The sequence below is a fragment of the Capricornis sumatraensis genome, chromosome 9, assembly GCF_032405125.1.
Source record: "Capricornis sumatraensis isolate serow.1 chromosome 9, serow.2, whole genome shotgun sequence".
Lineage (NCBI taxonomy): Eukaryota > Metazoa > Chordata > Mammalia > Artiodactyla > Bovidae > Capricornis > Capricornis sumatraensis.
The window spans coordinates 37,149,245-37,173,669 of NC_091077.1; the positions used below are offsets into that span (position 1 = coordinate 37,149,245).

The window sequence follows — 24,425 nt, forward strand, 5'->3', positions numbered from 1 at the left end:
TCATTCTAAGGTATTCAGGATGTACATTTAGCTCAAATGGATGTGCAGCCATATTGAATCAGAAGCACCTCGTGATTAGGAAAATAAAAGCACTGAAAAAAAAGGGGGAAATGCTGATTTTAAATGCTCACTTAATCCCTAGTTTTAGGCCATACAACAGCTCTCTCATGGATGTCTCTCCAGATATCAAAATAACGGGTTGAAATATAAAGTAGTCCATGAATCACTATTCACACTACCTAGGTTCTTTGTTCACATTCACCAGATTATTTTTCAGTTTTGTTGATGTTTTATTTTAATGCCTGCAGTTAATAACCACCCTCAGAGACTGTCTATGTGTCCACCTAGTACGTGGCAGAGCTTGGATTATTATGATGAAGGCAGTTTTACAATCAGAATCCATTAGTTAATTTAACACAGAGCAAAACTCATTTGTCTCCTTCAGTGCAATTCATACTCAGAGTGACACGGGGTCAGGCCTTATCTGGTGGAGGGGGACAGCGAAATTAAAGTCTGTGGGTCCCGGCCATTGACAGCGGTGGGATGGATGATTATCAGGAGGGATATAATTGTACAGCCACAGCAGTCCCCTACAATACACTGGCTATCTGCCCAGCACAAAGGTTTAGATCCTTAAATCTGTTGCCAGCCAGAACATCTATGAAGGAGCTATGTATTTTCATGCACCATCAGTCACGACTTAGATAGGCTGCTGCTGCTGTTTGCATTTTGGAAGCTTGGCAGCTGTCAAGTTCCTGCCTAGTTTTTGGCCAGAAAGATAGGACGCAGGGCTATGGAAAGGCTTATTAGTGGCGGAAGTGCACCTCTGCCTGGGTCCTATCTCAGGCTCATTAGCTGAGTGGATATTTGAGCCTTGTTTCAAAGGTGTACTTCAATACAGAGTCATCTGTTTCATTAAGTTAATTTACCTGAGCAGGCTTTCCTGATAATCAGCTCAATGATAATACAGCTTCTGCGGTATTCGCTCAATTCTAAAGACAAACAAGGATGGGATGAGGTGAGAGGACTGATGTGCAGGGTACTGGGGTCTGCGTACATGCACTTGCCTTTCATGGGACACTTCCAGAAATTCACATCGTGTCCCTAAGCAAGCAAGAACGGTGGCAGGAAGTTTACCACGGCTTGCTATTTGCTTTTGGTTTCAAAGGATGAAGTTGGAAAATGAGAACAAGAGCATGTGCTATGTTAATCGCTTAAGAATAGTATCCAATTGTTAAGAAAGGAAATGAAGAAAGGAAAGGGAAGCAGTAAAAAAAAAAAAGGGGGGGGGGGCGGGCTATGCTTTTGTTGATTAGGTGTTTAACCTCCAGTGATCCTGGAGAGAGTAAATTGTTTTACAGCTAGATTCACTGAAATGATATGGCCTAAAGGAAATGATATCTCCAACTTATGTCCTGTAAGAACCTGTTAATTAAAAATCCACATTCCCCTCCCTTTGTTGGTTCTCTAAGTTGTTCATTTTTAATAAGCTTTTGCTTTGTGGTATTTAGACTTGAGTGTTATTATATTAATGACACTTGAGTTGGATTTCAGCCTGTTAGACAGATTAGTTGAGAGCTGTTTGGATGTTAAAATTTAATCTTATCTAAGGTTTTGTGGTCTCAGGGTTGACTTTTAACTGAAAGTGCCCATCAACTTTCACACCATGCAGTTAACAGACCATCTAAGACTAATCATTAGACTTCATTAGAACCACAACTGGTTGACAAGGACAGATGAAACAGTCCATGTTCCCTACCCCTTTCTCCTAGCACGGAGCAAGAATATCAGCTCTCAGGAGAAAGATGGAGAAGAATTCCTTCTCCAACCTCATTCATACTTTCATCTTTCCCTGGCCTGCTGATTATAAAAGATCACTTTCTGACAGTGCTTTGGTGAGAAACATTTTCCCCTCCATATAGAAAAAAAAAAAAAAACACCTTATATTTCCATGCTTTGGATCATTATAAACAGTTTATTTTTATTGAGCAAGTCCCAAATCCATTTGTTTAATCTGGCAATAATCATCTTTTGGCCATGTTCAATCTTCTTGAGCCAACATATTGGAAGATCCAACTCCACCCATTTCTAGGGCAGAAATGGTCAACTGCTTCGTTCTGATGACAAAATGTTGAAAGCCAAGTATGACTGTGAAGAATTAACCTCTGTTTGAATGATATTTTTCTGGTAGGAGCTTGAAGCAACAATTTAAACTTCATTGTCAGGAGTAGATAAAATAAATATCTTCGTTTCACACCCAGGGGAATCTGGGCCAGCTACCTCTTTCCCAGTTCTTATTTCATTGTCCATGTAATTGAATAAAATATATACTCTAATGTAATATTAAGATCACAGATTTAATAATACAGAACTTGGGGAATGCAAAATTTACTTTTCTCAAGATAACAATTTCTTCCACGTGCCAGGCATTACATGCACTTAAGCTGTGCTTTCAGCAGTGTAACTAGGTCAGGGATTTCGTATACTATGGAGGTGTTCTTGTCATTATGTGAATACCAGTGTCTTACATTTCATGTATATTTCAAGAGCCTGTATTTGCAAATAGAAAGGCCAAGCCTGTGTTAGTCTGCTGCTGTGTGTTACCAGGGCATGCATACATAATAGGGTTTCTGAGGCCAGTTTGCATGAAAGTCTTTAAAAAAGGAGGTTGGGTTCAGTCTATAGTAACTGCTTCATGGCTCCAATCCATTATGAAGTGAAATAAGCAGGTAAATCTAAGCCTTTCTGGAAAAACTCGAATGTGTGGCATTTTCCTTATAGTACATTTGTATTTGGACTTTACCTTGCAGTTTGTGTTATTGACATATGTCTCCCCCATAAATTGGAAATCCTCTGGGGACAGAGATTGTGTATTTGATTATTCATTCATTGATGCATTTATCTATCTACCAAACCTTTGTTACTTTGTTAGCCCTTGCCTACTGGGTTCACTGTCCAGTGGTGTGGGCAGATCAGTAAACAAATAATGCCAGTCTGACTGTTATGATAGAACTCTTTCAAGTGGAAGAAAGAAGAGAGACATTAGTGATTAACTGTCAGTGGGGATCGGGAAAGACCTCACAGAGGAGGTGATGTTTGAAGAGTGTCTTAGGGAAGGGAGGAATTCCAAAGGCAGAAAAAAGAATGGGATGGAGAAGTAGGCTGGGCTGGGGGGATGGCAATGAAGAAAATATTGGGGAAGAAAATCCCCCTTCCCTCATAGATCAGTTGGTAAAGAATCTGCCTGCAATGCAGGAGACCCTGGTTTAATTCCTGGGTTGGGAAAATCCACTGCAGAGGGGGAAGGCTACCCACTCCAGTATTCTGGCCTGGAGAATTCCATGGACTATACAGTCCATGGGGTCTCAAAGAGTCAGACATGACTGAGCAACTTTCACTTCAGTAGAGGGGAGAGCAGTGCAAGACAGATACAAAGGATGGATAGATGAGGAGTAAAGAAGGCAAAGAAAGACCAATAATGGCCAGTTCAATTAACTGAATTGTGAGGATTCTCATCCTATTGTTAGGAGCCGTTCAGTAAAACCCTGGTGTATATTCTTAATCCTGGGCACAGGTAGGAAAGCTAAGGTACTAGGGCAGGGCCCTCACCAAGGAATACTAAGTGAAAAGATTCCAGAAAGAAATCTTAAAAAAAAAAAATTTTTTTTTAATCATTTTGGCCCCATGCTGTGCATGTCAGGATCTTAGCTCCCTGGTCAGGGACCAAGCCTGCACTTACTGCAGTGCAAGCACATAATCTTAACCACTGGACGGCCAGGGAAGTCCCCTTCAGGAAGGTTCTTAGGGCTGCTTCCTTCTCAAGTTCTTATACATCAGCCAGCCCTCATCAGTATACTAGCCACAGTACCATGCTCATCAATATAGACAATAAATACTCAATGTATTGTCTGTTATAAAAGAGTTTTTTCCTTTGAGGTGTTTGTAAAGTAGCTGGAAAGAGGGTTGTGAGCCTAGCAGATAATGACTAACACCAAGGACCATAGGCTCTCCCTCCTTTTCATAATGTCATGGCCCCGTGCATCCAAAGCAGTACAGCACTCCCTCCCCTGGAGAAGTCATTAAACCGCCATGACAGTTCGGTTAAGCACCAGACTGCATTCGCCATCTTCTCAGAGTGGCAGCGATGCATAAGTCAATCAAGATGTGGGTGACTCCAAGGCAAGACACAGAAGGTTATATGCGGTTGGGAAGTTTGGGGACAAGAGGCAAAATAGGACCTACAGTGAGGAAGTATTTTTAGGAAACGAGTGATGTGTAAGTACAGTATACAAAATTCAAAATGCTGAAGCATGAAGATGGAGTTTCCTTATGCCAACCCCAAGCACAAAGGGGAATGGAGAAGAAAATGGAGGCATATATTAAACACCTCTTCAGGGTCCAAGGGCTTTTAGTCCTAAAAATAACCAGACGAAGAGAAAGTATTACTATCTACTTTACAGGAAGCTTGACAAGTGAAAGTGAAAGTGAAGTCGCTCAGTCGTGTCTGACTCTTTGCGACCCCATGGACTGTAGCCTACCAGGCTCCTCTGTTCATGGGATTTTCCAGGCAATAGTACTGGAGTGGATTGCCATTACCTTCTCCAGGGGATCTTCCCAACCCAGGGATCGAACCCGGGTCTCCCGCACTGTAGACAGACGCTTTACCGTCTGAGCCATACAGGAAGCTTACAAATATTAAATAGCCCACCCAAGGCCACAGAGCCATGAACAGAAGGAATCAGCTGGAAGCCCACTAGAATTACCTGAAAGCAGAGGAATCCTCAGTGCCTAGGACATGCCTGGCACACAGTAGGTGCTCAGCAAATCTTTTCTGAAACAGCCCAGACTTCTAAGCCTTTGTTTATGGCATGGGCAAGGTTGAGTCAGTCACAGAGAGAAACATACGTTCTCCTGGGAAAAAGAACTGCATATCAAGGGTTAGGGTTAGGGTTAGGCAAGGGGGCAGACATTCAATGGGAATATATAACAAAGTAACAGCAGTAAAAACTAACATGATTAGGAAGATGAGTTAGTTTTTACTAACTAAGGAGGAGTGAAAGCGAGAGTACTGTCTGGATTGTTACCCAAAATATTTTTTTCTTATACTAGTATAAAAATGTTGTTATTGCAACAATAGCCAAGACAAAGCATAGAACCTCTGACCCCTAAAGAACAGCTTCTAAAAATTAAGTGTGTGTGTGTGTCTTTATGTGAGTACAAGTAGTCATACACACATTCCATTGAGGTTAGAAATCTGTGAAAATAAGTAGACACACTGAAAGCTGTCTTTAACCCTAGCTGTAGCATTTGCTAGTGGAAACTCTGTAATAAGTGTTGTGTTTTTGGTGGTGGCCGTGATTTTTGTTCAAAGTTCTGACAGCTGCCCTCTTGATATTTATGTGTTTCTTGTTAGGGAGCCCAAGATGCACAACTGTGAGCTTGTAATGAGGGAAAGAAGACAATACAAATAACATGAAAAGGGGAGATGAATTGCTTATCGCCAGAGAGACAAATCACATATTCTATGCTGCTTTAATTGGAAAACAGTTCTTTTCAGGGGGTTACTTTCTCTTCAGCTGAGATAATTAAGTCTGGGCTGACACTGGTGACCAGCTCCTGATGATATATAGTCACTTACTAACAATGCAGCAATCAGTAATCAAAATTTATATTTCGCAGGTTACCAGGGCACTGTCGAAAAGAAAAGCCGTCCTGATAAGGCTGCGAGATAGGGTTCTAATCCAGTGTTCACGTGGCCTCTACTCCATAGCATCTGGGTGGGTTAATTAGATCTGCTTTATTTCAACTCTTGTCATAGAAGAGAACGTACCTATTGTCTGTGTTTACATTAGAAATACTTTGCAAGCCCCGTGCTAGAAAAGAAGTTTCTGCAGGGCTCCCTGTAATTTTGAATGGATTAAATTATATTTTGCTAGTGGTTTGGCATGAGGGTGGGTGGGCATGAAATACGCTTGGATATTTGAAAAGCCACTCCATGTGGCTGGCACAAATACAAGTTCTCTGAATCATGATTAATTATCCCTGGCTGAAGCTGAAGGCATTGCAATGAAAGGGATTCAGATTGTAATTTGGAAGCCATTTGTGTTTATATCAGCAGTTCCCAAACTTGTCTGCTCACTTGAGTCACCTGGGGATCTACTAAAATTTCCGAAGTCCAGGTCACACCCCTGGGTCACAATCTCTGGGTGTAAGACACAGGCATCCTTAATGTTTAAAGCTTCCCAGGCAACTCCAGTGTACAGGCAAGTGTGGAAAGCACTGTTTTATGCCCACAGTGTGGTCTATTTTCACATTTAGCAGTGGATAGGGCTTCCCAGTGGTAAAGAATCCGCCTGCCAATGCAGGAGACACAGGAGAAGCGGGTTCGATTACTGGGTTGGAAATAGCCCCTGGAGGAGGAAATGCCAACCCACTCCAGTATTCTTGCCTGGGGAATTCCATGGGCAGAGGAGCCTGATGGACTACAGTCCAAGGGGTTGCAAAGAATTAGACAACCTAGATAGCATATTCAAAAGCAGAGACATTACTTTGCCGACTAAGGTTCGTCTAGTCAAGGCTATGGTTTTTCCTGTGGTCATGTATGGATGTGAGAGTTGGACTGTGAAGAAAGCTGAGCGCCGAAGAATTGATGCTTTTGAACTGTGGTGTTGGAGAAGACTCTTGAGAGTCCCTTGGACTGCAAGGAGATCCAACAAATCCATTCTGAAGGAGATCAGCCCTGGGATTTCTTTGGAGGGAATGATGCTAAAGCTGCAACTCCAGTACTTTGGCCACCTCATGCGAAGAGTTGACTCATTGGAAAAGACTTTGATGCTGGGAGGGATTGGGGGCAGGAGGAGAAGGGGATGACAGAGGATGAGATGGCTGGATGGCATCACTGACTCGATGGACGTGAGTCTGAGTGAACTCCGGGTGTTGGTGATGGACAGGGAGGCCTGGTGTGCTGCGATTCATGGGGTCGCAGAGAGTCGGACACGACTGAGCGACTGAACTGAACTGAACTGAGCATGCATGCACAGGGCGGCAGGTACTGGTGGAGTGTGGAAAAGAGAACATTCATGTTCCAATAGGCAGCCTTGCCTCCAAGGTTCAAGTTGGAGTTGAAATTCAAATCAGAAACTACTGTCTCCCACTGAGAGACCTAGAGCCCCAAGAAGAGCAGTATGTGGCCCACCTGGCAAGAGAAGCAACTCAGTGATTGAAATGGACTTTTAGGAGAATGCAAACCAAGGAAGGAAGCAATCAGCCTTTGCCCCCATCTCAGCACGGAGCTCAGTGTTTGCTGAGTAAACAAGTGAGAAGAGGAGCAAGGAAGAGGCTGTCCCTCGTAGCTGCCCTCCTGCAGAGGGATGCTGGGGGAGGGGGAGGGACACTCCTCACCCACCATATCCCCACTCATCCCCCTTCGCTCTTCTCATGAAGTTTCATTCTTTCTCTAGTCAGTGACCCCTCTTCTCTGGGAGAAGGCATTCTGGGAGAGTCTCTGGAGATTGTTCACAGAAGAGAACACTCATTCCACTTGTAAAAAACTGGGCATCGTCTGGAGATGCTTTGGAAGCAGGCTCTGCCATGGGATATGAACGCCAAGAAAGGGCAATCATGCCAGAGAACATGCGGCCAGGAGCTGCCAGAAGTGAACAAGCAGAACATCAGCTCCCATACACAGCCCTGTAATCTTGCTTACAGAAAGTAAAATTTTAAAGATGAAGTGCATTTGCTTTGAGTTCATCTGATGCTTGGTATTCGACTTCATCACGTCCTGCCTTTCTGACTTGGTTACATTTTTATTTGAAAGTTAATAAATTAGGCAGCCATTCATATGGCACACAGGGGGTGATTGTGGTGTTATATAAACGACCAGCCGCCATAGACATTCATCTGTGTCACAGATGGAGTGACGACCGCTGACCCTACAGGGCCTGTAAACGTACCTCACCCTCCTCCTGTATCCCAGAACATCACCACTGGCTGAACATGCTGTGAGGGCACGGGATCCTGGGGAAAACTGTGGGAACTGGCAGGTGGCACCAGGCCTGTGTTCCAGGTTTGCCTTTGGAGACACAGATTTTAAAAAATAACTAGTTTTGTTTTGTTCCAAAAATGAAACACATACATAAGGGGAAAAAAAGAAAAAAACCTGAAAGGACACAGCATAAAAAGTGAGTTCTTCCCCACATCTGACCCCCAGTCCTTCCCCCTCTCAGAGACAACCACTGTAGTTGCATATGTAACCAAGCTGAAATATTCACCACAGTTTTAAAAAATTAGTCAGTCTGACTTGTGTTTCAGTTTTCACTGAAAATTTTGCCCCTTTTACAAACACTACAGAACGCAATGCACTGATATATAAAAACAGTCAAAGCCACTTGGGATCAATATCAACAAATATTTAACAAGTGCTTTCAGTGTACCAAACATTGCCTAAGCAAGCCATTTCGAATGAGGATTTCACACATATATATTTCCTAGTTTTCTGGTGTATAATCAACTAATCTAATTTAATGTCTTTGTACTAAATCCTTTTCTCAGAAATCAAGATCAACGCTGTCTTGCCCCCCACCTCTACCCTCTCGTTTATCTTCTCATCCTTTCACACGTTCTTTGATTGGAGATCTGTTTTAAGGCCAGACATCTGAGTGGGTGGTTCATTCATGGCCAGAGTACTATCTCTCATACCTTCTCCGGATGGACTGGCTCAAGGATCTAATATTCCCCAAAGAAATAAAACTTTTCCAAGTTGAAGAAAAAGAGGAGCTGCAGAGTTTTGTGCTCAAACACACATACGTGTTGGAGGATGGGAGATGGTCCATGACAGAGCTGATGTCCCCATCCACCTCTCGTCTGCAGAGGGGGAAACAGCCCCCCACTCTCTACCCCACGGGAGCACTCTGGGCTGACTGAAGATGGGAGACCCCCAGCCCTCTCTGACTCCAGCCAGCAACATCTGTCTGTCTTCTCTCCAGCTGGCTGGCCCAGCTGCTGTGTTGTCAGGAGAAAGTTATGAGTCACTGGTAAGGGATTTGAGACAAGAGTGGAGTTAAATCATCTCTTGGGGTCTGTGTGTCATTGGCAATTGAGCCTTAGTAACAAGCCAGTGGATGACATGCATCCCTAGGAAGGCCACACACCAGAACTTAACTGTATCCCACACTTCAGGATTTTCTGTGAGCCTTACAGAGATGGAAGAGGCTGGGCAGTATGCACACGGAATATTCCCAGCCCAGAAGGCTTCTGGTCATTAGGTTGTGACCATCTCTCTCCTTGCATATACTTTTTGGCTACTAACCCGTAGCCTCTACAAGCTGTTCAAGCTGGGATCCTGAATGAATGAAGCCTGGTCAAAGCCCAACAACATCCTCTTTGATCCTTTGATTGCAGGCACGTTATTTCATCTTAAGAGCTTGAGTCAACAGGAGGATTGTGCTGGACCACCTGTGATTTCCTGCTGTAAGCAGTGCTTCCTTAGTATGTGGGAGGAAGGACTTATCAGAGGGTCCAAGAATCATCAACAGTCAGCCTCCCCACTGGGACCTTCGATATTGTCTAGTCTAGCCCCACATCCGATGTCTGACTCCATGCACAATATTTCTTCTGTCCCAGCCTTCCTCTGGCCTTCTGGTCCCTTAGGGGAGCCAGTCCACGTTTGTGTTACTAGGACTACTAGAAGGTTCCTCCTTATTTTCAGCAGAAGTTATCTCCTCATAATTTCTGTCCACTGATCTTAGTTCTGTCCTCGTAACTGTCTCCTAGGTGTTCCTTCAGATATCTGGAAATACCTCTCCTTGCCCCTGGCATCTCCTCTTTTCTTTGTTTTTAACACTGATCTGTCAGAAACTGTTCTGACCTCTTCCTTGGATTAACATTTATTCATTATTCAATGAATAATTGTTGGGAATTCCCTGTTCCTGGATGTGGATACTGTGATTAACAAAAAACAAACTTGCCCATACAAAGCTTCCATTCTCATGGAGGGAAGGGACGGACAGAAACAAATAAGAATATAAATGTAGGAACATCAGTGAGAGACAAATCCATTACAGAGATTTAGAACAAAGGGATAGAAGAAAAGGCTCTGGGCTGTTTTCAGGGTCAGGGAAAGCCTGTTGAAGGATATGGCATATTCAACTGAGTTCTGAAGGACGAAAGTGAACCAGCTACATAAAGACTGGGATAGGGGAAGATTATTCTAGGAGCTGCTGCTGCTGCTAAGTCGCTTCAGTCGTGTCTGACTCTGTGCAACCCCACAGACGGCAGCCCACCAGGCTCCCTCCGTCCCTGGGATTCTCCAGGCAAGAACACTGGAGATTCTGGGAGCAGGGAGCGGCAAGTCTAGAAACAGGAGTGAGAGCTGTGCATTTGAGGAAATCCAAACTGAGAGGTTGGAACAAAGTGGGCCATGGTGAGAAGGAACAAGACTGGGTCTGGGAGATGGGTGACGCCGTTTGCACCCAGGATAGAGGGTTTCAGCTCTGTTGTTAAAGCAATAGGGACTACTAGAGTTTTATGCAGAGGAGGACATGATCTGATCCATGTTTTTAAAAGACCATCTGTTGCTGTATGGAGAGTGAAAGGATGGAGAACCAAGTGGAAGCAGGGAGGTTAATTAGGAAGCTACTGCAGTAGTCCAGGCAGGAGCTGACGGGGGGTTAGATGATCGTAGGTTGTACACAGAGAAGAGGGCAGATTCGACAGGTGCTTTGGTTGTAGAATCAACGTCGTTGTTGTTTAGTCACCAAGTCATGTCCGACTCTTTTGCGACCCCAGCGGGCCAGGCTCCTCTGTCCATGGGACTTCCCAGGCAAGAACACTGGAGTGAGTTGCTGTTTCCTTCTCCAGGGGGTCTTCCCAACCCAGGGGTTGGACCCTCGTCTGCTGCATCGGCAGGTAGATTCTTCACCACCGAGCCGCCAGGGAACCTGGATGTTGCCTCTCAGTGCTGTGAACGCTCATCATCTCCTTTTCCGTGTACATGCTCTCTACTTTGCTACAGCTGCCCGTGTATCTTCTGTGTAGTCGTGGGGCTCCTCAAGGGCAGAACCCGCAACTGACCTATGGCCGGGGTCTCCCCTGCCACCCCTGCACAGTGCCTTGGTTGCTCGTATCAGACTCCTGAGGGAATGAAGGGATGAGTGAGTTGAGGTGGAATCACCAACAAAGGCAGTTTCTCATTTTGCCTTTGGTGCCTACACACTTGTACGATACTTTCCTCGTGCCTCGTGTTCTTACTGGTAACCCCCAAAACATTAAAGAGATAATCCATGATGTACAAAAGCTATGCTCCTTTGAAGTAAAATTATTTGCATAACATAGGAAAAGGATGAATCACGACCCTCAACCTTTGAATACACCTTCTGTGTGAGTAGAGGGGGAGGCATCCGAATGCCCCCCACTTCCAGATGAGGTAGCAATGCCCAGGGGGCAGGGATCATCTTGCCCTCCTGCTCGGGAGCACCTTGCTCCCTCCTCACTGAAGATTCCAGAGGCGATTCGGCCTTTCCTGTCTCAGTGCTGCTGGAAAGGACCGATTATTAAATCAGTTAACTCGAGGAGCACACTGCCTGCTCTACCTAACACTTCGGAATGACTTTTCTGTTTCTGCTCTTCGGAGAGATGACAATTGTGTTAACTGAGCAGGAAGACTATTGCTATTAGGGTAGGAAATCACTCTGCTTTAGACTTCACTTTAGTTATTCAGAGTGAACGGTCGACTCTCTCTTTCAAGAAGTTCATGCATTATGCCCTCTCCTTGTGTTCAATGGCGGTATTTCTTTCCATCTCACTGCTCAGACCTTAGAGTCCTCACCAGGGAAAGCCTGGGTGACCCAGAGGCACCTCTGTGCTTTCCAGTAACCAGGCAATGAGGAGCTTTCAGAACCATCTGTGTATTTCCTTCACCTCCTCCACTTCCTCCCTTGAAAGGTGAGCCCGCACGTGCAGGGTTCCTGAGTGACCAGCCGCCCTGGCACGCCTGCTGGGCTCAGCCCAGGTCACACATTCGCTTTCTCTCTGATTTATCACATCCCTTTCGTCTAACCCTCAGCACTTTAATTTGGTTTCTGCCTGTCACCCTCAAGCTTATTGAATAATTTCACTTTTCCTCCTGATTCTGGTCTCTCTCACAGAGATGGTAATTATACCGATTTGTCTGCTGGGCTATTAATTACGGGAATTGTGGCTTATTTATTTATTTTTAGACTCAGAGGCTAATTGCTGATGGCCATGTGCTGTTTTCCACCCCCAGATAATTTGGACTGCAGTGATTAACCTGGTGTCCAGGTTACCTGCTATTAACCATCTGCCTCCATTTTATCCCAGAGTTAGAACTGATTACCATTGTGCCCAATGCCCAGCATCCCTTCCGTGAGGAAGAAAGGAGAGAACAGTGTGTAGAGGAGCCCCTCAGACAGGAGGGCAGGAGAGAATGACTTCCTCCTCTGCCCCCCTGCCCACTGCCCAAGATAAGAGTTGTCCTCCCAAAATATTTTTGAAATTCAGCATCTTCATTGTATTCATTAATCCTGCAACCTAGTTGTATTCTCCATGAAAAAAGAATTGCAAGTAATGCAGGTTCAATCCCCTGGGTTGGGAAGACCCCCAGAGGAGGGCATGTCAACCCACTCCAGTATTCTTGCCTGGAGAATCCCATGGACAGAGGAGCCTGGTGGGCTACGGTCCATGGAGTTGCAAAAGCGTCGGACACGACTGAGTGACTTAGCATGCATGCACATTTAACAAAGCAGAGGGCAGGCCCTGCCAGCCCACGGTTCCCACTGATTACAGGGACTGGAGAAAGCCATTACCAGCGTCATTCCATGGGGAAGAGAAAAATTACAGGCTGCAGACAATCCTTTGGAGAAACCACCAACAAATGCACAAAAAAAGCCTTTGAGGTCTTTCCATTTGGGCTTCCCTCATAGCTCAGTTGGTAAAGAATCTGCCTTTAATGCAGGAGACCCCAGTTCAATTCCTGGGTCAGGAAGATCTGCTGGAGAAGGGATAGGCTACCTACTCCAGTATTCTTGGGCTTCCCTGGTGGCTTAGCTGGTAAAGAATCTGCCTGCAATGGGGAAGACCTGGGTTTGATCCCTGGGTTGGGAAGATCCCCTGGAGAATGAAAAGGCTACCCACTCCAGGCCTGGAGAATTCCATGGACTATACAGTCCATGGGATCCCAAAGAGTCGGACACGACTGAGCGTTTAACTCAGAGAGGAAGGTGTATGGCACCGCCTGAGGTTGGCTGTTCAATGGGAGGAACGTCCTCGCCAGGTGAGCCTGTCACCTTCTGCTACTGCTGGATGTCACCACTCGCTCACGAGAGCCTTGGAGCCCATCTCTACCAAGATCAGCCCTGCTCTGTGAGCATCACTCATCTGCGCAAGCCTGCCCAGTCCCTGGTATGGCTGGGAGCCTGGAAGCCTGTCGTGATGAGCACAGAACAGAGGAAATTGAGACTAGACAACTCCGTCAGCAGTTCCTAATCTCTGAATTATTCTTGCAAGCAAAGTATAACAAGATATACAGTTTTTTCAAAAAATGAAATCAGATTGCATTTTTTAAATTCTGTGAGAATCTGACAATACACCTAGAGCTCCATGCGTGATTATGTGTGTGCTCAGTTGCTCAATCATGTCTGACCCTTTGTGACCCCCATGGACTGTAGCCCGCCAGGCTTCTCTGTCCATTGGATTATCCAGGCAAGAATACTGGACTGGGTTGCCATTTCCCTCTCCAGGGGATCTTCCTGACCCAGGGATTGAATCCTCATCTACTGCACTGGCAGGCGGATTCTGCTCTAAAAGATCTCCTTCCCCCTACCCCCTTTTTTTTTCTTGTTTTTAAATCTCTTCGAGACAGAGGAATATAATTCTATAGTCTCTTTATCAAAACCTTTGAAACAGGTGTGCGTCAGAAAATTTAAAATTTTTCAGATTTCAGAAAGGTAACTTGGGACATATCTCCCAGTGCAGGCAATATCTAGTAATCAGCTTATTAGTGTTTTTGCAGTGAAATGTATAAATATTCATCCTAAGAGAGATAGAGTGTCAAGCCACTGGAAGTCAAGTTTTGTCACCAAATGAATAGGAAAAAAAAAAAAAAAACCTCTTGATTTGGTGGGGGGGGGCATTGTTATTGTTTTGTAATTGCAAATAAAGGATTGTATACCTGTATTTCAAACACTAAATTTGCTTGTCTTTCTATAAACTAAGGGAGAAATGAGGCATTTTACCGCCTTCATCTCAGTGGATGGGATTTCAGATGGTTCTGTGCAGTGACCTTTAGGCCACCTATATAAGGAATCGAGTCACTAAGTGGTAGAAGCATTTAGACAAACTCATAATTTCCTGGAACTGACTCTCAGTGGCCTTAAGGAAGCCTATTTTCAGGATGTTTAGAAACAGTTCTTCATTTTGAAGGTAGGATTTCACATTAAAAACAGATAAACACTTTAGGGAGTGGGTATGTAGTAAGTGGGTAAGTAGTACTCTCTCGACCCCAGTCCAAACTGATCCTGTCCTAAGTAAATCAAGCTGGACTAATGAGTCATTTCATATGTGTAAAGAACATGAACAAAGCCAGTAAAGATATTTACTCCAGAAAAGTACAGCGATATCTACCAGATACCATAATAACCTGAAATAGGTTTAAATGTATGGCTTTGCAATTTCCCTCTAGTTTAATGGGACATAAAGTGGACTGTTTTTTTTTTCCTTTTCATAAATGAAATGAATTTCCTAAAGAATATAAGAGAATTATGGAAATTCAAGAGACAATGCTTTCATCTCATTTCTGTTCTGGATGTGTCTACACAGAGAGACAGATAGTCCGCTGCATATGGAGATTTCTACTGCCGATAAGTACTGGTCAGCAGTATCATGCTATGTGATGGAACAGATCCTGAAATTATCGCGGGTCTAAAATCAGAAGCTTGCAGTCAGATATAAACTCCACTTTTGGCTTCCAGGGTACTGGGAGAGCATCAGCGTTCACTGAAAGAGACAAGAAATACGATGAAAGATGGCATGCAGTAAACACCAGAGAATCTATTTCAAAAGTTTAGTTTAAGGAAATGGTTTTTACTCCCTGATCTTAAACTCCTTACCAAAAACAGCAGTAAGCATGTATAGGATTCTGTCGGCCTCAGTCTTTTGTGCTTGGTGATTTTGTTATTTGGGACTGTTATTCGGAGCTCAAAAGGAGAAACTTGCAAGTTCTTCTTAATTCGCTCTCACATCTGCGGTGGACTTTCACTCCAAAAACGGGCATGATCACAATCCCTCAGCCACCTGAGCCTCACAGGTATGGCTGGGAGATTCTGTTTTCTGTAAATTATACTGAGAGCAAACACAGGAGTAATTACTAGGGAGAATCATCTTGACAAAGGGCAGCCATTGCTCTGTTTTGATTTAAATCAACTCAGGGTTTTGACAAAGGTTCATGACTGGAAAACTCCAGTCAGTAATATCCTTCGTTTGTTCCCTTTAAAGTTACTCTGCAAATATCTTTCTAAGGGCTGGCCAAAATTGCCTTCAATTTAGGCATGTTAGTTTTGCCCTCTTTCATTTTTAATGAAATCACAAATGTGTAGAAAACCAGTGAGAGTAATATGACAATAACTCATATACTCAGCACCTTGAAAGAATAAACACCAATATTCTCAGCTATTCCCTCAGAGTTTCCCCCGACACCACTTTTTCTTCTTCTGTCATATTCTTAGAAGGAAAAAATAATCAGATACCATCTTCTGAGCTACGTTCTTTAAACTGAACTTTGGAAAAAAAAGAATCCATTCAATACTTCAGACAAATATTTGAAATTCCTTAAGCAGAGAGTGAAACGGCCCCATCTGAAAGCATCTGAAAGTCTGATCAGCATGGAATCACCCATTTCAATGCCCTGCTCTCCAGACCCAGCCCTTAGACCAGAAATGTCCTCCAACCTGCCTCTCCTCTAACCCCCACCATCCACGGTGAACAGTCATGCAACCTGCCAAGGCTTTCTCCAGAGGTCTCGCTGAGCATCCCGCCCACGTTCCTCTGCAACACCTGCACCCTCCAGATAGTATTCTCCCCAACAGAATTTTAATTTCTTTTGTAAAAATGATTGTCTAGGTGTTCTATTTTTGGACAATGATCTAGAACTGTCAGGCCCACCTACTAGGACAGCAAGGTCCTGAGGAGGCGAAGAGATCTAGTTTTTTCCATCTCTGGCTGAGACACAGCATCCACCACAGAGCCTGGCTCCTGGCAGAAAGCAGGGAACCAGTAAGAGGGAGAGCAAGTGATGGAAGTAATGAACATCAGGCAGAAAGCCAAGGAGAAATGAATGAGCCTTGGCTTCCTTTCCGAAAGCCACGTAACATAGGGACCGAGCTTGGGGCTGGCGTCCGGAGTCCTCAGTGGCTGCTCAGCATTGCCAATTCTCCGCTGCATTACATTTGCCAAAATGATCTCACTTCTCAGGGCCTCAGTTTCCTCAACAGCAAAACAAAGCAGGTATCTGTTCCTATCTCTGGAGCAGATGTTTGAGGGCAGCAGTATTATAAAAGTCGAGAAGCACGGAAATGGCAGGGAGCTAGGGTGTGATGTGGGTAAACATGGTTGGGATGGAGGCAGCTTTCTGAGATCAAGGGAGTCTGCCACAGTCTTTTCTGCGTAGACTGCCAAGATCATGCTTATAACTGCGGAGCCCTAACGAGTCACGAGACTGTATCTGAAACAGCCAAGAAAAAGTGCACTAAATACACTGCCTCAAGCATTGGTGGGGTGGGGAGAGCCTTGGTAGAAAGGAAGAAAATGAGCATAATGAAGACTTTATTACCTGAAAGACCAGACTTGCCTTCTCTCCTCCAAAGTATCATAGGTTTACAACCAACCTTTATTTTTCTTAAAAAAAAAAAAAAAAAGATTTTTCTAAAAGGACTTCTGAATTCACAGCTGTTTTCCTGCTCCTTTGTGACTGGTTTCAGATCTAAAATAGGACACTTATTAAACACAGTCGATATTTATTACTGCACTCCACTGAATGCCATCATCCTTCTTCAAAATGTGTTGAAGTTCAGTCTGTGCCACTTCCCTTTCCCCTGACACGGGAGCTTTTATGTCTCTGTTAATGGCTGAGAAGAGGAGGAGAAAAAGATCAGATGCTTTACTTGAAGGCTAGAGCTGTTTTTCTCACGTGCATAAAACTTGTATCTTCATGCAACATCGCCCAGCAGGTGGCCAACATGACCTGTGAAGACTGGGTACAGTAGACATTTCAACCAGACCAGCAGGTCCCAGTCGTCCCTACCTCCATGTGGGAGGGGCTCTTCCGCGGCCATCCCTGTCACGCTGCATCCCTTGGAAGAGGGAGGCCCAGGCCAGGGAAGGACACCTGCTGTTTAAACACTCTTTGATTCTTGAACTGTCACCTTGGTACAGGAATAACCTTCAATCTCCAACATTCAGCAAACTGGATTTTCTGCACTGACAGCTGCTCCCCACCTTTTCTCTGAGCGGAGGTTCCCTACTTGGACTTGAAGAGTGTCCAAATCTATTTATCCTCTCAGCTCCTGAAACAGGCAGCTTTGTTTTCACCCTTCATCACAGACAATGTTCTCCATGATGTATTTATTTTAAAACATCACTCTTGAGGGGGCTGCCAGCAAGCAAGTGGTTCTACTTAACACAGAGGTGTCACGAGCTCATCTATACCTCTTAAAACTGTGGTCGAGAAGCATTTGAATCTTTCTACCACCTTCAGCCTGCAATCACCAGGCCATAAAGTAGAATGAGCCTTTGCATGCCTACACCTTTGCAAGCGACTGGGTACTCCTTTTATTGATTTTTTTTTTTTTATTACTGAAGCTATTAGGGACTTTCAGCCACTCTGTCCACCTAAGCACAGACGTATCAACCTATATCCAACTGTGATCATTAAGTGCAGTTTCCATTTATGCCAGCCTCTCTCTCTTTCCAACCTTCCGTCTGTTCCCCTTTCTTTGACATGCTAGGAAGGACATCCACTTTGGCATCACAGAGCCCTGGCTCAACCCAGGTGGTGCTAATGGTAAAGAATGCAAGAAGATGCAAGAGACACAGGTTTGATCCCTGGGTGGGGGAGATGCCCTGGAGGAGGAAATGGCAGCCCACTCCAGTATTCTTGCCTGAAAAGTCCCACAGACAGAGGAGCCTGGCAGGCTACGGGGTCACGAAGAGTCGGACATGACTCAGCCACTATGCATGAGCCCTGGCTTGGTTTCCTGGCTTTCCCTTTTTACTGATGGGCTGTAAATATTGACTGGACATGTTACTTATCCTTTGTGAGCCTCAGTTTCCCTGTCTGCACAATGGAGAGGACATGGCCTGTCTCTCTGGCTTGCTGTGATATTTAAATAAAATAACATACAAGTGTGTCACACATAGAAGGTGCTCAGTAAACGTTCACTTCCGCCCCACCTTCCCCAGTGTCCACACCAATGTTTTCCTTTGCACTTGTGAGAGTGTTGTGATCCCATTTTTTAAATCACACAACGTGAGCTGTCATGTGAGACAGACTCTCCCTCCAGAGAGGAAGCTTAAGGGCTGGAAGGAGGATGGGAGTGATGGAGGGAAGGAGAAAGAAGAGAGAACTGCTTCTCCCACTGAAGACATAGAACTCCAGCTGTTAATCTGGGAATTCAAAGAATCCCAAGAAAAGCTGTTAAAAGGCAATTTTTAGTATCTCAACTGAAGAAATGAGCAGATGTTTGTGGAGGGCTACCAGTTTTTATGTGCGTTCCCTCACAATCTTGAGAAGCGATTTTAGCCACTTTCGTGATGAAGCTCAGAGATCTTCAGCCTCTCTCCAGAGGTCCCAACTCATGAGTAGAGCAAAGGCATTCAAGTCCTGTGTTCCTGCCCTTTGCTCCCACCGCCTCCCTATATTATTAGCCATCATTTCATTTCAAGGAAAAGCTTTACGCCAGCTTCACTTCAGATTTTTTCAAGATAGTCATGTTCAAGCCAAAGATGAAGAGGGCAGAAAGCTGGGCAGTAAACATGAAAATGCCATCCTTAGAGTAAAACCTGGCTAGACTCCAAATGTGACTCAGTAGTAACAACAGCGATCTCGTCAACCAGGTCAGAACTAGCTATGGGCCTTGAACTTTGTCCTGATGTTGACAGTAGGCAGCGTCACAGTTCTTTTGCCCCAGCGTGAGGAACTTTCCACAGTTGGCGTGTTGTCTACTGCAGTCCTCGGTGAGCAAAGCTGAAGACAGCCTGTTGCATTCCTCCCGTTTGCCACAGACAGAACCAGTGACAAAATATGGCCCCTTGAGTTTCCAAACCATATGCAATTTAGGGGCAACCAGGAAAGGATACTGGCATCCCTGGTAACTCAGCTGGTAAAGAATCCGCCTGCAATGCAGGAGACCCCAGTGCAATTCCTGGGTCGGGAAGATCCTCTGGAGGAGGGAAAGGCTACCCACTCCAGTATTCTGGCCTGGAGAATTCCATGGACTCTATAGTCCATGGGGTCGCAAAGAGTCGGACGTGACTGAGTGACGTTCACTTTCAGGAAAGAATACAGAAAAAACCCAGCCCTATTCTCTTTGGAAAGAGCATCTGCTAGGTGCGTGGAGTTTGTTCTGTTCCCACCTCTGTGGTCATCTCAGAGCGGGGCCAGCACAATCGCCCCCGGAGCCCAGCTGCCTCTCCCGCTGCCTGGAGCCCCAGTGCCCACTCTGCCTGGACTCCTGCTCCTCCCATCCGAGCCCCACACCTCCACAAGGTGTCCGTGGCCTTGCAGCATTCCAGTTCAGGGTCAAATCACCATCGCGTACTGGCAGAACCACCTAGAATTGTAATTGCTCTAGTCTCAGAGCAGTTTGGATAGGCCATTATATTTCATATCCCTTCACTGTGCAGGCGAGGAAGGCAGGAGTCAGCGAGGCTATGACACTTACCCAGCGTCACACCTTCTGTCTATTAACGATGGCGTGAACTAATGATTACCTTTTAAACTTCCTATGACATTAGTAGAAAATGCGCTTTTTAAAAGAAACGTTAGCAAATGCTTTTCCTCACAGGAAAAATAAAGGGCTACTACCATCATTTCCTCTTCATTTCTAGGCTACACTTGAGTTCTCATCAAGAGCATTTTGCATTTGCATGTTTCCAGAAAAATTATTTTCTCATATTACCACTTACTATTAAAATGTTCACTGGGTACCAACATTCTGGAAGAATGGTTGTAACAAATCAGATGCAAGCTGTATCCATACAGCCAAGTCCAAGTACAATGATGCTACAGCTGAACACATAGATAGTACGTGGAACAGCCCACTTGGGTCTTTAGAAACAGCCATGCCCATTGACTTGCATGTCTCAACAATACCTGGGGTTTCTATTTACACCCCCGCCCTTGTCATACAGAAGTCATTGTGTCAGTAAAAGCATGAAGTGAAGGGGATGTCACAAGAACCAGAAATGGTTATGAAGTCAAAGAATGAGATCACGAGTGGTCACATCTTGCTTATTATCAGGTTAATTTCACAAGTGCTACATGACTGAGTGCCACAAGTGCCATGATAACCCCACCCAGCCAGAGAATGGCTCACACTTTGCCCAATACTAGTTCCAATCCTCTACCCACTACTCCCCAAATCCTGCCCCAGAAAATTCTACTTGGGCTCACAAACTTGTAGGATTTGGACAAACTGACTCACAGAGAAGAAAAACACTAAATTAGTTGCCAACATTTAGAAGAAAAAAAATAGGAGATTTAACATACAACTTGAGATTTCTGGCTTCTTAAGGAAAAGAAGAAACCAGAGAGCTGGATTTGTGGGCCAACACTGCACCAGGCCAGCACTCTGGAGCTGCGTGGCTGCTGTCCACGGGAGAGGGGCCAGCCCTCCCCCAGTGGAAACATTCCCACCATTGTCTTAAGAATGTCTTTTATATCCATTAACTTCGTCTGCCTATTCTTAAGGCAGTTTTCCAGTGAATTTTGTGGGTTAGAAAAGTGTTGGAATATCATGTTTTAGGGATGGTATATTTTACAGGGGTCATTTCACTTCTGGCTAAGAATAATGGAAGGCTGAGATGATGTAGATGGAAAATTCAAGCATAATAAGCTTATTTTTGAAGTAAATGTTTTTGTTTAGAATCCTCATATTAATAGTCTTCCCAGGAGCTAATATTCTGGGTAGCTGATCAAGTCTAAGTCATTTTCAGCCTAAACAAGCACAGTCACAGAGAGGGACACTAACAAGAGTCTACAGATGCCTATAAATATGCTGTATGTTGTTGTTTAGTTGCTCAGTTGTGTCTGACTCTTGCAACCCCATGGACTGTAGCCCACCAGGCTCCTCTGTCCATGGCATCTCCCAGGAAGGCATACTGGAGTGGGTTGCCATTTCCTTCTCCAGGGGATCTTCCTGACTCAGGGATCAAACCCTTGTCTCCTGCTCTACCACTGTGCCACCTGGGAAACCCCATGCTACACTTTACAGAGTTTCCAGATCACTTAAACAACCCCATAGCAGCACCTCAGCTAGCTCAAGCTGTTGAAAAGCAGTGGAAAGTTCTTATTTGTTTTTATTCTCCTGGGCTATGTGGTCTTAACAGGGAGACTCAGCCCGTGTTCAGCAGGATAGAAAATGACAATGTAATTGAATTGGGATCTCTCCACAAAGTCATTGTTTCAACAGGAAAATATATTGTCTACTTATTTACAAGGGTTAGAGCCCAAAGTTGTGTACGAAGGGAATGATACATCAAAACCTCAGCTGAAGAAAATTATAAAGATTCACGTGGACTAGACAAGATTAACCGGGACTGCCAGAACACTTTCACCCATATGATGTACATGTTGAAAACCTGATGATATGATGAGAGGAAGACACATAAAACAGACATTTTTCCTGGTATAGAGCCCTCCTGTAAATCTGGAGATATTTAAATAACCCATCTCAACCATGATTGGGGCAAGATGTAAGGATTGAAAAAAAAAAGCCATTGGATTGCATAAGAGATTTCCTCTTCATGTGTTGCTCTTCCTGCCAGCATCTGTGTTTGAGAGTGTTGCATCAATCCATGCAGTTGTTAAGATGGAAAAAATTAAAATTGGGAGACAGATTAAAATAGTGGGACTTCGTCTCATTAGCTGGAGGACATCTGTACAAAGATGGATGTAATTGTGGGAGGATACAGACTCCTTTGTCATGTCAAGAAAAGTTAATCTGTAAAAGGATACAGATATTCTTAAAGATTTCTAAAGGATCGAGAATCGGTTGTTGAGTCTCCATTATTCTTCCGCGGTGTGCTGCAACCTATCAGAGGTGAAGGCTTCTGTACAATATTATGATATTGCTCTTGAGCCCTTGGTAAAGGTTGCCACTTCCTCTTACCCGAATACTTTCTGACTGGGGTCTGCTTTATGTTTTACTTACTCCTGTGATTGATTTCTCCTCCTTAATGTTATACTGAACAGAAGCCCTGACAAGCCAAATCAGGGCATCTCAGAGCTTCCCTTTGGGTTTAGATTCTCCAGATTAGGAAGAACTGGCAAATGAATGAATGGCTAGAGCAGTGCTTTTCACCTGTCTGTAAATACACATTTGCATCTCTGGGTAATGCACTGCCCTGTGAACAAGTAATTAGTTAAAGTTTAATTTTAACCTACACATCAGCAATGGAGATATGGAAAGGCTTAGGCTTTTCTCTCAACCTCTCTCCCTCTTTGATTTTCAAGGTAAGGCAAATTAATTAATGTGCACTTTTCGACTGAACAAATGATTAAGACCCAGCTGTGTCTGTGAAATTATCAGTTGCGATGCAACACTTGGGGCTTGTTAATGCTTTTTTTGAGTGTGAAGAAGAGACACACAGGTATCTAATATTAAGTGTGTTCCAGAAAGCGTCAGTTAGCAGTTTGTTTGCCAAATTAACTGTCAAAGACATGTAAGTTGCTAAGTTTGACTATGTTACACCCAAATCTTAAATGATTGATGGACTACTGTGCAATAACTTTGTTCAAAAAAGACAGTCTTTGGCAGGCTACTTCAAAGACGTTACGAAGATAAAAAGATACCCCCATTTCACATTAATTTCCCTGATAGATCAGCAGTCATTTGAAATATGCCTGAGAATTATGCAATATGTTCTGTCTTACGACTTTCCTCTCACTGTATCCAGCAGCCCCACATGGGAGTGTTTCTACTTCTAATGATTTAGATTTTTTTTCTACACATAAAGAGCATCTTTAAGAAAATGCAGATGGGTAGAACAGTATATCTAGCATTTTTATTCACTACCATTTCACCACATGGCAGCATCTGACACTAAAATATACAAAGATAGGGTTTTTTCGAAGTCCACAATACTATTCAGGATGTGGATTCAGATGCTGCCTGTAACGTTCTCCACAGAGTCGGAAAGGATCCATTTCTTTCTTTCTAAACATAGACTGTGTGATTTTATTTATGTCTAAGGTCACTATAGAATTACTGTAGAATTACATAACCAGGAGTGAAAATCTCAACTAAGGGGTCAAATGGGTAATGGAAATCATTGAACTGGGCCAGTACAGGTGTTGGGGGTCAGGTGGGGTGGTGGTGTTTGTGGCTGAGAGCATAATGCTTGAAGGAAACTGTCATTTAGGTCAGTATGTCAGATATTCTGATTTTTATAAAGAAGGGTGGAAACCTTCTAATTTTTCAATATTGGGGAACTATTTCAAAATTCTGAAAGATCCTGGGCTGGCCACACAAAACATGTCTGGGGATGGCATGCTGCTCTAAACCTGCTGAGAAGGAAAAAAAAAAAAATGTGTTTACATTAAAAGGGGGGGAAAAAAGCATTCTCAATTATCCACATTTTTTCAGAACGTCATTTCATGATTGTGAGATAGTCACACATAATGGCCTCACGATGGCTCAGGGCAAAAGAACCAAGACTCTGAGTCACTGGTTTGGGAGAAATTTTGCAAAAGGGCTCCTATGCATAAGGGAGGAGGGTGCAATGGGTGATAAGACACAGGTTCCTTCTGCAAAATACCATCACGAGTGTATCCACAATGAGAAAGATAGAACACAGAGGCCCCTTTCTCTAAAATTTATCTTCAAGGCCATTTGATTTTATGGAGTGGAATAAAACTGACTTGCAAAAAAATAAAAGAAAAGAATAAAACTCCCTTCTTTGCTCTTTGGCAGGGTGAAGTAGAGAAGTCAAGTCTCCCCGCTGAACTACTATGAGGTCAGAAGCCTTGCTGCTATATTTCACACTGCTACACTGCGCTGGGGCTGCTTTCCCAGAAGATTCTGAGCCAATCAGTATTTCGCATGGCAACTGTAAGTATCCACCTCTCTCTCACTCTCTCCCTCTGTGGGCACTTGTGCCTGTGTCAACCAGCAAAGCTCACACAGTAAACATTTCAT

The 24,425-nt window shown here is 44.1% G+C and overlaps 1 protein-coding gene across 3 annotated transcripts in view; it reads left to right on the top strand.

The window, feature by feature from the left end:
- The window catches only part of SEMA6A (semaphorin 6A), a 128,308-nt gene that overhangs the window by 41,119 nt on the left and 62,764 nt on the right, over window positions 1-24,425 (top strand). For all 3 annotated transcript variants that reach the window (XM_068979765.1, XM_068979766.1, XM_068979767.1), the window contains exon 2: window positions 24,201-24,338. In XM_068979765.1, the coding sequence (XP_068835866.1) occupies window positions 24,239-24,338 (100 nt within the window). In that variant the 5' untranslated portion in view covers window positions 24,201-24,238. The remainder of the gene's footprint in view (window positions 1-24,200; window positions 24,339-24,425) is intronic.